The sequence below is a fragment of the Dasypus novemcinctus genome, chromosome 12 (assembly GCF_030445035.2).
Source record: "Dasypus novemcinctus isolate mDasNov1 chromosome 12, mDasNov1.1.hap2, whole genome shotgun sequence".
Classification (NCBI taxonomy): Eukaryota; Metazoa; Chordata; class Mammalia; order Cingulata; family Dasypodidae; genus Dasypus; species Dasypus novemcinctus.
This window is the reverse complement of record NC_080684.1, coordinates 46,581,103-46,595,360: the sequence shown is the minus strand read 5'-3', so window position 1 is coordinate 46,595,360 and position 14,258 is coordinate 46,581,103. Positions and strand designations below refer to the sequence as shown.

General features: G+C 38.5%; 1 protein-coding gene across 1 annotated transcript in view; it reads left to right on the top strand.

Annotated features, from left to right (window-relative positions):
* WIF1 (WNT inhibitory factor 1) overlaps nt 1–14,258 on the top strand; it is a 64,714-nt gene that overhangs the window by 30,378 nt on the left and 20,078 nt on the right. The window contains exon 3 of the mRNA XM_004449535.5: nt 7,591–7,699. Coding sequence (XP_004449592.2) covers nt 7,591–7,699 — 109 coding nt within the window. The remainder of the gene's footprint in view (nt 1–7,590; nt 7,700–14,258) is intronic.

Below are 14,258 nucleotides of genomic sequence, written 5' to 3'. Positions count from 1 at the left end.
GTTGGGTTTTTAACTACTTCTTCACATTAATATACATGAGGAAAGATGAGATCATTGGTGGAGTTTGTCTCAAGGGCATATGGAAGGGAAGCAGGGTTGGGAATGGATGGACTATATATAGTGGACAGAGGGAAAAGATGAGAGAATTTGTAGTTGGTCATTTCTGTTTTCTTTGTCATCAGTTGAATGAAGTGGCAGGAATGGGGCAGAGGACTTTGGGCAAACTATGGTAATTGTGTGTAGGAAAAGGAAGAGACTACAAATGTTTAAAAAGAATTGCTGGGGAAACGGACTTTGGCCCAGTGGTTAGGGCGTCCGTCTACCACATGGGAGGTCCGCGGTTCAAACCCCGGACCTCCTTGACCCGTGTGGAGCTGGCCATGCGCAGTGCTGATGCGCGCAAGGAGTGCCGCGCCACGCAAGGGTGTCCCCCGCGTGGGGGTGTCCCCCAAGGAGTGCGCCCGTGAGGAAAGCCGCCCAGCGTGAAAAAAGAAAGTGCAGCCTGCCCAGGAATGGCGCCGCCCACACTTCCCGCACCGCTAACGACAACAGAAGCGGACAAAGAAACAAGACGCAGCAAATGGACACCAAGAAGAGACAACCAGGGGAGGGGGGGGAATTAAATAAATAAATAAATCTTTAAAAAAAAAAAAAAAGAATTGCTGTAGATTGTTGGGGGCAAGTGAAGTTGGCCACATACATTCAGACAGTTTTCAGATTGTGAATTTTCATCATCAGAGTTGCTCAGGGAATCACTTCAGTTCTGCTTCAGTTTCTTTTTCTTAAAGGAGACCAGCGATGCATAAAGAGTAACAAATAAAATAGCAAATGTCTAGAGGAGCTTAGAAGATTAAAGTACATTGTATCTTCTAGGCAATGGCTTTTTCTGAAATACACAAAAATCTTGACTATTTGAATCTTCTGCTAGTAAGACTAGCCCCCTAAATTTTTGACTTAAAAATCTGTGACAGGGAAACGGACTTGGCCCAGTGGTTAGGGCGTCCGTCTACCACATGGGAGGTCCGCGGTTCAAGCCCCGGGCCTCCTTGACCCGTGTGGAGCTGGCCATGCGCAGTGCTGATGCGCGCAAGGAGTGCCGTGCCACACAGGGGTGTCCCCCGCGTAGGGGAGCCCCACGCGCAAGGAGTGTGCCCGTGAGGAAAGCCGCCCAGCGCAAAAGAAAGAGCAGCCTGCCCAGGAATGGCGCTGCCCACACTTCCTGTGCCGCTGACAACAACAGAAGCGGACAAAGAAACAAGATGCAGCAAATAGACACAGAGAACAGACAACCGGGGGGCGGGGGATTAAATAAATAAATAAATCTTTAAAAAAAAAATCTGTGACAATGAAGTTTTAAACTTTTTTTTTTCTTTTTTGCTCTTAGACGAGAAGAGAACAAACTGGTCTTTGGAAGATACTTTGTAATACAGTATTCTAATATACGAAGTAGGAATCACATGAGAAAATTCAAATTAAGGCACATTGCATAACATTTACTAAAGTAGTGCAATGTAATCTTTTTCTTTTCTTTTCTTTTTTTTTTTTTTGTTGAGGTACCAGAGTCAGGGATTGAACCCGGGACCTTGTATGTGGGAAGCCAGCACTCAACCACTGAGCCACACCGGCTCCCCTGAGTTGGTTTGTTCATTTGTTTGCTTCTTGTTTGTTTTTGTTTTTGTTTTAAGGAGGCACTGGGAACTGAACCCGGGACCTCCTATCCACATCTGCTCCCCAGGGCAAACATTAAGCTAGGAGGTAAAGTTTGTTTTCTTCTGAATTTTATCAAAGAAGTAAGTTAATACTGTCCATGAGGATTCAATAAATATTATCCATATATACATCTATATATAATAATTTGAGAAAACCACCTGAAGCTAAAACTAAGAAAAATGTGACCTAGTATTAAATATTTTGAAGGCCATCACTGAGAATATCTTCCAGCATTTCTGAACCAGTTAAAATTTTTCAGGCATCTACTTTTTCATAAACAAAATGAAATAAATATATGGCATAGAGAACTCTGAAAGAAATAAAATATTAACATTTTTCCTTTTTTTGAGCTACTTATATGTGCTATCCAAGTTTATTTGTACATTTTGTAAATGTCATTCTATCCTAAGAAATATTATCACATTGCTGAAATGCACTGCCATTTGAAATCCATGAAAGAAGAGAAAACAATGGACCAATATACTGATGAAGAATAAATGTGCAGCATGAAGTGTAAGGGTAATTGCTCTTTATTTAAACTGAAGAAATAGTTTTTGTACAATTCTCTTTTTCTTCTTCTATGTCAGTGAATACATAATGACTCCTTCTGAAGCTTTAAGGAAAAAAATTCAAACCCAAGTCTTGAGATAAGAGGGAAACACACAACAAACAACACACACACACACACACACAGGCGGAAAGGGACTCCATTCCCTTTTTCAGATCTCACGTCTCCCTCTCTCACCTCCTCCAAAACACTGACAGTCATGCTGCTGCTTTATTAGCCCTGTTGTAGTCACAGTCAACTGTTCTGTCTTGGCATCTAGAAGAAACTCGTATCTATGCTCCCAAATTCCTCCACACTGTTTCTTTTTCCACACCTCTTTGGGCTGTCCTTGGTTCCCAAAGTGCCAACTGCACCTCTTGTAACAAAGTTTTCTTTCTTCCCTTCCTTACATTACTCCATCCATTATTGCCCAATGCTGTCCTTTCTCCCAGTGCCCAGTTTTCAGGTTGGCATCTACCCGAAACTTCACAAGGGCTTAAATCAGAGCTGGCCTACTCTATGGAGGAGTTACTTCTCCTGGAAGCCCTGAGAGATAGAGGAGAATAGAAGCTTTCAGTGATGTTCCTAAGCAAAGCCCCCTTTGCCCTCCCCATTGGAAATGTTGACAATCTGCGGCAAAGGTAGTGCCCTGGACATTTGATTTAGAGCCTACTTTATTAATACCTGTACCCTTTTTTTTTTCCTAGCTTATTTGGTAGAACTGAATAAAATCTTTTCCATTCCCCAATGTTTTGCTTTCCTACTCCCTTGTTACCCCTCACTCAAAAAATAAAAATAGAAAACCTATACTTCGGGCTTTAATACAAAATAGCATAATAGTGCTCTATTGCTTTCCTATCTTTAGGAATCTTAAAAACAAGTGGATAGCCAATGATTTGTCTGGTACCCAGGTCTGTTACTGGTTTGTATGAGCAGTGGTGAGACCAAACCCTTGGAGGGAAAAACAGGAAAATGTCTTTAAAAGTTCAGATTCATGTGAAGCCAAACCGTGTGATCTCTTGCCAGTTTTAGTTTACAAAACTCTCATGGACCTGGACGTGTTTACTTAAACTTTAAGCTGTAATATTTACCATTATATTCCAATTACTTTACTCCCTCAACCCTGCTCACTGACTGTGGTATAGTCTAGTGTATATAAAAAACATTTCTAGAACAGAAGTGGATTGATAGTCCCACTTTAAGCAACATTAATTTAAACCCAAGGCCAGTGAAATAACTAAATAGCTACTCTGCCTGAGAAAGTGCTTTTTCTTTTTGTTTTGGAAGCAAGTTCTTCTTAGAGCCAGTTCCAAAAGAAGGCAGGGGAAAAATCATTGATTTTTCACAGCTTTCCAGTGATACTACAGTTGCATATTATGATTATAGAAGGCAAACTGATTGGAGATCCAAGTAGGAAATATGAACCAGAAGAGCATTGGACAAAGTCAGGTTTCAGAACTGGTCCTTGTTTACATTATCTGCTTACATTCTTTCTGGGAAGCTCATTGCCAAAGTTTTGTCCCAGAGCTAGGATAAAAAAGTTACAAACTACACACAGATTGGCTGGATATCAAATGTCAATGTTCATTTGATTACTCTTTAAAAAAAAAAGTTTTCTCTGTTCTCTATGTGGGCTGTGGTAACCAGCCACACAGCAAGGTAAAAGAGAGCCTTTGACCCATAAGAGTAATTTAGCAATTGCCAAAACAGAAAAACTGCTGCCTGTCAGTGGAATCAGAGGCTAATGCCACTTCACCACAACAATGTGTTCTGCATTGCACTGGATTTAAACATCCAGATGCTTCTCAGTGGGTCATTCATTCATTCAGCAAACATTTATTAAATGTCTTGCTGGTGCACAATACTGAGTGAGTCTCTAGAGTGCATCTATATATGTATGTGTGTGTGTGTATAGATATATGTATATAACCCCATCTAAAAATAAGATGAGAATATACACTATTCACATGTGAAAAGCTAACGTTACATGGTAGTAAATATATAAAGACCAATCTGGTTTAAGTCCTATAGAAGTTCAGTATAGGTGAAATCATTGGAACATAGACATGGCTATGGTATGTATAGATTAGGCCAATTGAAATCCAGAAGAGGATCCCTGTTGGGAGTAACAAGAGGTAAGGAAGACTGTGGAGGATGTGGAACAGGCTAAAGAACTCATCTAGGAGATAAGGGGAGAGTGACGTATTATTGGCTTATATTTTGGCATATATTTTAGAGAGTAAGACAAGAAGGATATTTCTCAGATGGTTATAATAATGCAACTATGAGAAAATAAAAACTGAGTTAGGATGAAAGCAATGGAAAGAAAAGGAAGAGACGGGGTAAAAATATAAGAGGAGAAAGGATAAGATTTTGGTGTCTGGCCATGGGGCGATGAGATAGAGTCAAGAAACAATAATGACTTTGGTACTGGGAAAATGATACTACCATTGACAGATACAAAGAAACCATGGGGAGAAGCTAGTTTTGGAAGATGATGAATGAGGCTCCACATAAAGGCACATTGGACCATCCGTGCTTGCCTTCCCAGGTGGCAGACGGTGAAGGGAGTCATCACTTTGGGACAAGGGTGTGAATGGTCCACGCTGAGCATCATTTCCTAAAAGGAAATAGTTCAGCCTGTATGAGAACATGAGTGTTCTAAAAGAGAATAAAGAGATAGGAGCTGAGAACAGCGCCTTAGTGATTCTGTACTATTATGAGGTGAGAGAATAAAGCCACTGAGGAAACAGGAAAATCGAGAAGTGGGAGGAGAAGCAGCAGAGTGTCACAGAACCCAAGGACACGCAGTTTTAAGTTTGAAGAATGGAATTTGCAGAGAAATGATGAGAAGAAATCTGAAGAAGAAATGAGATCTGGAAATTTGGAGTCTAGATATTGAAGCATTAAGATGACTGTCTTGTCGGGCTTTAGCTTTGAACTCTTTCGCCTTCTTGCTTATTTTAGTAGATTTCTTCTTGCTCTTCACAAGGAGTGTAAGAGCTATTTTAAATCCCTTTAGTACCTCTCCTATTCAGTATCCCGTTAATCTGCATTTACTAGCGTGCTGTCTTAATAGAAGCTTGTAAAAATAAATAAAATAGGATATATTGACATCTATAAAATAGAAGTTAGCTCAAAATTAGGTGAAGGATGTCAGCAATTGGTTGAAGAATAAATTATTAAAACTGTCAATTATAAAAGACTAGATTGTTATGAGAATTAAATGAACCAGAGTATAGTAAACACTCAACAAATATTATTTGTACATTTTAAAATCTTATGACTCCTGTATATTTTGTATCGATAAAATGCCTGAAATTTTCTTTGGGGCAAAGAAGATGCCCTTATTTATTTTTTTGGTATTCTCCTGTGATCACTTAGGTCAGCATCATGGTATGTCAAGTGAAAAGAGGTTTGGAGCTATGGTTTTATGAAGACCTTTGATTCTCAACTCAGAGATTCTTGCAATTATTGTGCTTATTAGATTAAGTATACACGATAAACCCAGAATGTCAAAGGTATAAAATAAAATAAAATACTGTATTCTTTCCATTCCTACCAGTGGTTAATGCAATTCTCAGCTTTCTTTCTCCAGATCTACCCAGAGAAAAGTGCCAGAGCACAGGCCTTTTACAAGCTGTCCTACTTTACTGTTTAAATGATGTCTTCATCTCTTCTGGAAGGAACAGCCCTAATATTCAGTCAAGACACTTGGAAGCCTCTTGCATTCTTCTCTAGATAATATTTGAGTGTCTTTTATGCTTGTCTATGAAAAGAAAATTTACTGCATGACAAACCAGGCCAACAAAATTTTTCAGCAATTTAATTTAGAAGTAAATTATTCTCCTGAATAGACCCATTCTTTGTTTGAATACAGGGCAGTCCTTTCATGTGTTTCCCAAATAAGCACTTTACTTGCCTCCACCTGAGTTTCCACTAATGTCACTTAATGAAACAAAATGTACTTTTTCTTAATAGGGTCTCATGCTCTCCAATATACCACTTCCCTATTACATTTCATGCTCTGAGTTCTTTTATCTAAGTAATAACTCTACCATTTGTGTAACTTGTTCTCAAACTGTAAAGCTAGCTCTCTGTTCTTTTTGGCATAGAATTTAAAGTTTTATTTGCCCCCAAATAAGTTTTTCCAATGGAGAGATTTGGGTCTAAGGATATTTTATTACATTTTAAGTAGAGTAAAAACAGAAAGTCCTGTCTAGAAGTTGGATTGTGACATTCTAAATCTATCTTTTATTTCATCATCCATTTACCATAACTTTAGGGAAAATATTTAAACTCATATCTCTCCAGATCTCTGCAAAACCATTCATTTTAGCATTTGCACTATTTATTGATTGTACTTTTTTTTAAAAAAAACAAGAACATGTTGTCTCCATCATAAACCCTTTTAATATTGTAGTTGGGAATCAGTTAAGCATCAAAACTCTAGAGTGGGAGAATATAATACTACTTTCTGTATTTCATAGCTGTTTGAGTAGAAGATATCATTTTCTCAACTAGAGATCAAGTGGGAAAATGAAAACATTTACAATGTAAAGTTTTATGACTTGTCATATTGCAGGAGTGGTTTTTGCATTTTTAGACGTTTCTGTCCATAATTAAATCGAGACCTTAAATATAAACCTTTCAAAGTGAATGAGACTGGAAAATAAATGTTAACAGCAAAAATCATTACATTTTAGACTTTATTTTATTTTATTTTTTTTTTAAAGATTTATTTTTATTTATTTAATTCCCCTCCCCTCCCCCGGTTGTCTGTTTTCTGTGTCTTTTTGCTGCGTCTTGTTTCTTTGTCCGCTTCTGTTGTCGTCAGCAGCACGGGAAGTGTGGGCGGCACCATTCCTGGGCAGGCTGCTCCCTCCTTCGTGCTGGGCGGCTCTCCTTATGGGTGCACTCCTTGCGCGTGGGGCTCCCCTACGCGGGGGACACCCCTGTGTAGCAGGGCACTCCTTGCGCACATCAGCACTGCGCATGGGCCAGCTCCACTCGGGTCAAGGAGGCCCAGGGTTTGAACCGCGGACCTCCCATGTGGTAGACGGACGCCCTAACCCTGGGCCAAGTCCACTTCCCTGTCCATATTTTTGATATATGCTATTAATGTTTTTAAGGGGTCACTTCCCTTGAGCAGAGACTCTCATTCTAATAGTTCTAAAATCCAGGAGAGTGATTTATGCATACATAGTACCTTAGACGTCATGGGCTCCAGAGTGAAAAATGTCACTCCTCCATCAGACATATGACGAGCTGAGAAATGCCTTCTCTTTCTCTGTGGTTTCCATGGTTTTAATTGCCCATGCCTTTTGTTGTAGGCAGAATACTTCTATGAATTCCTGTCATTGCGCTCTCTGGATAAAGGCATCATGGCAGATCCAACTGTCAACGTCCCTCTGCTGGGAACAGTGCCTCATAAGGCATCAGGTGGGTGGTCTCCACTTGGGCAAAAGGTTTACACATAACATGTAATGGTTGTGAAATAATATTAAAGATCCAGATGTCACCCATCAGAGGGATTATAGAAAGTTTTCCTGAATATGTCAGTTGGTTTTAGGGCCCGCCGAGTTGTTACCACTGTAAATTCTTCAGGCAAAGGATTATGATGGGAGTGAAGAAATGAAAGTTTCATAATTTCCTAAAAACTCAAGTTAGCCCAAACCTATATCCAGTAAGTAATGATTCCAGTTTTTGTTTTTAAGTTAGGTGAGATATATCTATCCAATAAGCACAAATTAGAGTAGAGTAAATATATGTGGCAAATATGCAGAGTGAGTGATTGGGGCAGAAGGGGTCAGTCGAGAAAATCTTCCCCCAAATGACTACTGTATTAAATTGGAATATGAGGAAGAGAAGGGACCTGGAAAAGTGATAGAGTTTCAGCCTTTCAGGTCTAATCATCCTTCTTTGCTAAGAAAATAATAGTATTTGATATTTGATATTTGTTTAGAGCTTTCAGCTTACAAACTCCTTGCTCATGCATTATCTAGTTTGAATACTGGGAGGAGGGCAAGGCCAGAATTACAGCTCCCTTTCACGTACCAGAAAGGTAATATTGACATTATGAGGTTTAACTGACTTGCCCAAAGCCACATATTAGTAATAAGTGATGAAGCCAAAACTAGAACCCAGGTTTACTGACTTTTAGAAAAATAAATAGAGATTACCTGCATTAAAATGTTCGCGTATTTCCTTCTAGTCTTTTCTTCTATGAATAATATTTACATAATTGGGATAAAATTGTTTATTTGATTTTGCACCTTTTTTTTTTTTACTTTTCACATTTGTACATGGGTATTTTCCCATTTATTACAGATTTTTCCTGAAGTTGTAATTCCCTCTTGAATATACCGTACGTAATTTACCCATTCTCTATCATTTGTTATTTAGATTGTTTTTAAAGTTTGCGTATTAGAAATACACACTAAACATCATTTTTAAACGAATAGATGGTAACGTCCACGAGGGCAGGAGCCATTTTGACTTATCCACCATGGCCTCCAACACAGAACCCAGCACCAGACAGATACTTAGATAGTACTTGTTGGATTAATGTCTGTACCAATATCTTTGTGCTCATTCCATTATTTTGTCAACATAGATTCTTAGAAGTGGAGTTATTCTGTCAAAGGACATGAACTATGAACTTTTTAAAGGCTCTTAGAACAAAATGCCCAAATGCCAAATTACATTCCATGAAGGTTATGCTGGTTTGTTTGATCAGCTGTGTGGGAGAGAGCCTGGCTTACTGTAACTTCAACATAGAATATTAATCATGTTTACTGCCTTGCTAAATTAAAAGTGGAAATTGGTTGCACTTTTCACTTTTAATTCATGTTTTTTTTCATTGAGGCAGAACATATTTTCATGTATCTCTTAGCCAGTGTAAAATGTCAGTGTCCTATGCTCATTTTTATATTGAGATGATAGTGCTCTTCTAATTGATTTTCAAAGCTCTGTATAAATTAAGTATATTTACTGTTCATTGAGAGGTTTTTCAAGCCATCACTTACATTTTAATTTATTTTAGACACATAGAAATTTAAAAATTTTATATGGTCAAAACTGTCTTTGCTTTTGTAATTTTTTTCCATTGCTTTTATGTTTGGAAATTTCTATTCCAGAGAACAGTTAAGTGATAATTTACACATGATTCTAGTATGTGTCATAAAAATTTGTTTTGGCAATAGTATGAGGGTGGGGCTCTAACCTGATATTTTCTTCCAAGTCATCAATTTTTCTGATATGAGACGTTGAATTAGTTCTCCTTCCTCAATGATTCAAGATAAGTCCTTTGTTTCCCTTAAATTCTTCTATACATAGCAGGGTTTTTTTTCTTTTTAAAGCTTTGTTTGTTCTACTATTTTAATATTTAGTTTTATAGTGTTTTAAAATAATTGGTGGCATGACTCTCTCCCTCTCACGCTCTCTATAATTTTTGGTCTCATTCTTCTAGAGGAATGCTAAATAATTTTGTCAGATGTCAAATGACAGTTCCAGAAGGAGCTCATTTACAACTATAAAATAATCAGGAAAACTAGCACATTTACAAAGACAATTTTCAGGTTGTGGTTATCTACCACTTCTAATGGACCTGTGTCATCATTTCCCAGCATTGGTAGATTTGGGGACCCTATAAGCACAGAGCTTCTCTGATTTCCTGGCATAATACCCATGTGGATGTAGATTGGGGGAGTGTGAATTTTGGTTCCTCTTGGGTCATCCCAGTGCTGCAGGTGTGAACAACAGCTATCTGGGAAGATTGGCCTCTGATCTAGAAGGGTTTGGGATTCTTAGAAGCTCCTGTGAAGGAATGAAGCCTTGGTTTCTGAGAATAAATCAGCCTGAAATTTGTGGCCCCGAGAAAGTCATGGGGTCCTGATTCTACTCGGATGGTATCTCTGGGCTTTATACCATCATGGAGATAACAAGAAAGACACTCAGGCCACCAGTTCTTGGGTTGCGGTCATTACTCAGTCTCATGCCACTTCACATGGTGTTCCTTTGTAGTGAAAGATCACATACTATAAAAATTCTCTTGTTTTTTTTTGCTCTTCTTTTTTAGCAATGGTCCACAGGAATAAATACATGACTATTCCCATTTTATGTATTTTCGATTTTTCCCTTTTTTCTGATTATTAAAGGAATGCATGCTCATTGTCACCCATTTAATATACTTATTAAATTAATTCCACAGTTAGACCTGCTTGGCTGCAGAACTTTGGATATCTAATTTAATGTTTGCATTCTAAGGCTTCCCATCTTTATTCACTTTATGCGTCTAGTATAGAAAACTTTATTGAAATTCTATTTCTTAGGGTATTGAAAGTAAGATTTTGAACATATGAGGTGAGAATATTTTACTAAAGCATGTTTAGAAAACATTTTTTTCTAATATTTTAGAATCTCTATTACTAATGAAATTTAGAGGAAAAAGTGGATGATGCTTTGAACAAGGTGAGATAAAAAGGACAAGCTTTCCTCTGGGCTAAGGTATTTGTACACACATGCACACACACACATGCACACACTTGACACATAAAACTCCTTCCCCCACCCCCACATACATCCCTTTTTGGAGGCAGATGTAGAATTTGTTCGTGGAGATGCAGGTGCAAAAAGTTTATGGGAATGTTAGCCCATTGCAGGGCAGTTATTCATTAGCCTCATTAGCCCAATCCCCACAGTAGGAGCATGTGTAATTTTTCAAATTATTAAAAAGTAACCAAATCAGTGTGTCTGTGCTCCTAAGCATCCAGGTAGCTTTCATTATTCTACTGGGATATTTTATACCCCCAAGCAGCTAAGCTGTTCTTTTATCTCACAGACTCCTATATGTCTAAACATTGCATGAATAAAAAAAAAAATACTCTTGATCTTTAACAGTTATGAAGTGCCTGCCTTCTGGCATCTGAAGAGAACAAAAACAGGAAATACAAACTGCAGGGTGGTTTCAGTGAAATTACCGAGTTGTATAACAAAAAACAGTTTTCCATCAAGTGAAGGCTTTGCCTCTTTGAACACTCTGTCTCGTCATACAATGAAACCAACAGAGTAGTGCTGTTTCTTAACTAAGACTTTGAGGAATCCAGTGTCTAGAAATTTTTAAATAGGTACTAATGCTGGAGGGACAACTTTCTTCTTGGAGACCCCAGTTCTTAGCGCAATGTGTGACACCCAGAGTAGGTGCTCGGTAAGTATTTGCTGAGGAAATGATTGGCTGTCAGTGCAGTGTGGAACATAGATGCCCATTTGTGTTGGATGATTTATGATCCTGTAGAAATATATCATCATGTGGCGTTGAGGATGAACTCTCACCTGCCTTCCTTCTCCCTAGTTGTAGGAGCAGTGCCGCCCGTGCTCCCAAGCTGAGGCTGTATGAGCACCTTGCCCACCTCAGCGTGGAGGGCTATCCAATCAGAATGAGCTCACTTATTACTACCTAAGAGTTTATGTGCAAGCACTTGTACATAAGTGTGTATTTGAACTCCACATGAATTATGTTCAATCTGCTTGAGTTTTTCTGAGTTAGTTTAATCCACCTCGGTTTAGATTATACAACCTAGACAAGCACTGAAATTCAAAACATCTGGTGAATGTGGCTTTCCCTTCATATGCTTATTTTTACACAAGCACATGACTTATTTCTATTATTCTTTGGAAGTAGAAAGTCTCTGCTTTTTCTGCCTTCCACATCTCTTTCTTTGTGCAAGTGTATTTCTGAGTGCCTATTGTTAATTTTGGGGGTGTTTTCTTTGTCGCCTGCTGTCTCTGATGAATTTGTCTCTTTTCGTGTATGCGTACGTGTGTGTGCACGTGCAAGTGTGTGTGGGTGTCTCCCACAGTGTATATCTTTGTGTCTGTCAGATTAATGGGAGTGTCTCATTTGTAGCAGGCACCCTGCTAAGTGCTGAGGACACAAAAATAAATAAAATGGGGCCCTTGCCTTTGAAAATCTTACCCTTAGCAAAGGATGCAGAGCCATAATTAAATCATGACAGTACAATGAAATCATATCTAGAGGTAAAATGTAGTGAAATGATTTGGGCAGGGTGTGTTAGGGAAGACTACAGGAGAAAGTGCCATTTAATTTTGGTCTTGGGTAAGTGGGAGGGCACTGGGCAGAAATGAGGGAAAGGCCATGCCTGGCGTCACAGTGGGTGTGCAGAGTCACGGCACTGTGGACACACACCCAAGGTTTGGGGAACTGAGAGACCCAGGATTTCACAAAGGACAGTTACTAGAGATGAGGCTGAGGTCAGGGTTTGGTTGTTTTAAAAAAGATTTATTTATTTATTTATTAACCCCCCCCCACCCCCTCACCCCCGGTGGCTTGTTTTTGCTGTCTGTTCTCTGTGTCCATTTGCTGCATTGTTGTTGTTTTTCTTATGTGTCTGCTCGTCTCCCTTTGTTGCATCATCTTGCTGCGTCAGCTCTCCGCGGTGCGGGTCTCCATGGCACGTGGGCCAGCCTGCCTTCACAAGGAGGCGTGGGACGTGAACCCAGGGCCTCCTGTATGGTAGACAGGAGCCCAATTGATGAGCCACAGCCACTTCCCAAGGTCAGGGTTTTTTAAAGTAAAAGATTTTGAAAACTTGTAAAAGGTGTGGAATTATAATTCTTGTGATTTTAATGGTCTTAAGGATAAATTTTAGGTAGGGAGAAAAGGAGGACAAGAGCCTGGGATTCAGTGGACGGACCTGGCAAGGACAGCATTTGGCACTACCTCTGAGATAAATACCGGAAGGAAATGGCCTGTGTCATATGCAGATGTCTATCATGGAGGACTAAAATTCTAAAAGAAATGTGACCTATTTCATAGGGAACCCGGTCCTCACTATGGAGAAGGGAGTGCACTTTCTATGACAGATCAGTTTCCTCCAAGGTCACCATCCTAAAATATTGCTGCAGATCAAGAAGGTATCACTGGCAAAGACCTGTGACAAAGAGACCTCGAAGGACATTCTAGTCCACCCATTAGCAACTCATGTGTGAATTAGTAAAATCACGTCTTATGTCTCCTTTTGTATTTCCCTGTATACCAAATAAATGTCACTATTTCACTTGGAAAAAAAAAGAGAGTAAGAAGAGGAAGTCAAATTTCTACTTCATGTATTAAAATTGAAAAATGGATAAATGTTATTAATGTAATTGACACATCCATCATTAATTTCTACTTTTACATTAAAAATTAATTCATTAAAACTCACAAACTAGGTACCTCTTAACTTCTAAACTTGTATTTCCTAGTTCTTTTCAAATCATAGAAGGGCTTACATGCCTCCTGTTCCAAAACAGATGGATATGTATAGGTAAAACTGTTCCACCTGAGTTGAAGGGATTTTTAATGTGCTCATTTTTAACCTGAACCTGAATTTGTCAGTTTGAAATTATTCTATATAAATAAAATACCAAGAGTGTTTTAGATCTTTAAAAGGGAAAGGAAGAAGGGAAATATTTCATATTAACAGTAATTGTGACACTAGTGTAGATTAATAAAATAATTCTTAGTGATATCTTTTCTATTGGTTCACTTATTGGAGATACTTCATCTTTAGTTACCTGCCAAGATTGCTTGCAATTTTTCTATTCAAAAATTTTAAAAAGTGTTTCTCTCTGTTTATCTCCTGCATTTAGTACAATTTGGTATAACTAGGTTGTATGTGTGACTGTTTTGATTAAAAAAAATTTTTTGACACGAATGACACATCTGATGGAAAATGACATTACAACTTTCTATAAACTTTCAGATAAAACGAATTTTAAGATAAATTTGCTAAAAAATCTTTTATTAGTGTTAATAGTCTCTGGTCAAATGAGGAAACTGACCCCCAGAGAGTTTAGCTAAACTACCCAAAGTCATGTATTCTCTACATTTTCCTTGTTCTAAACCTGAGACAGTATTCCCAGATTTATATAGGCAAAGTGGATGCAGAGAGATTATAAAAGGCAAAATGCAAAGAACCCAGTCACTGCAGATCCAAAA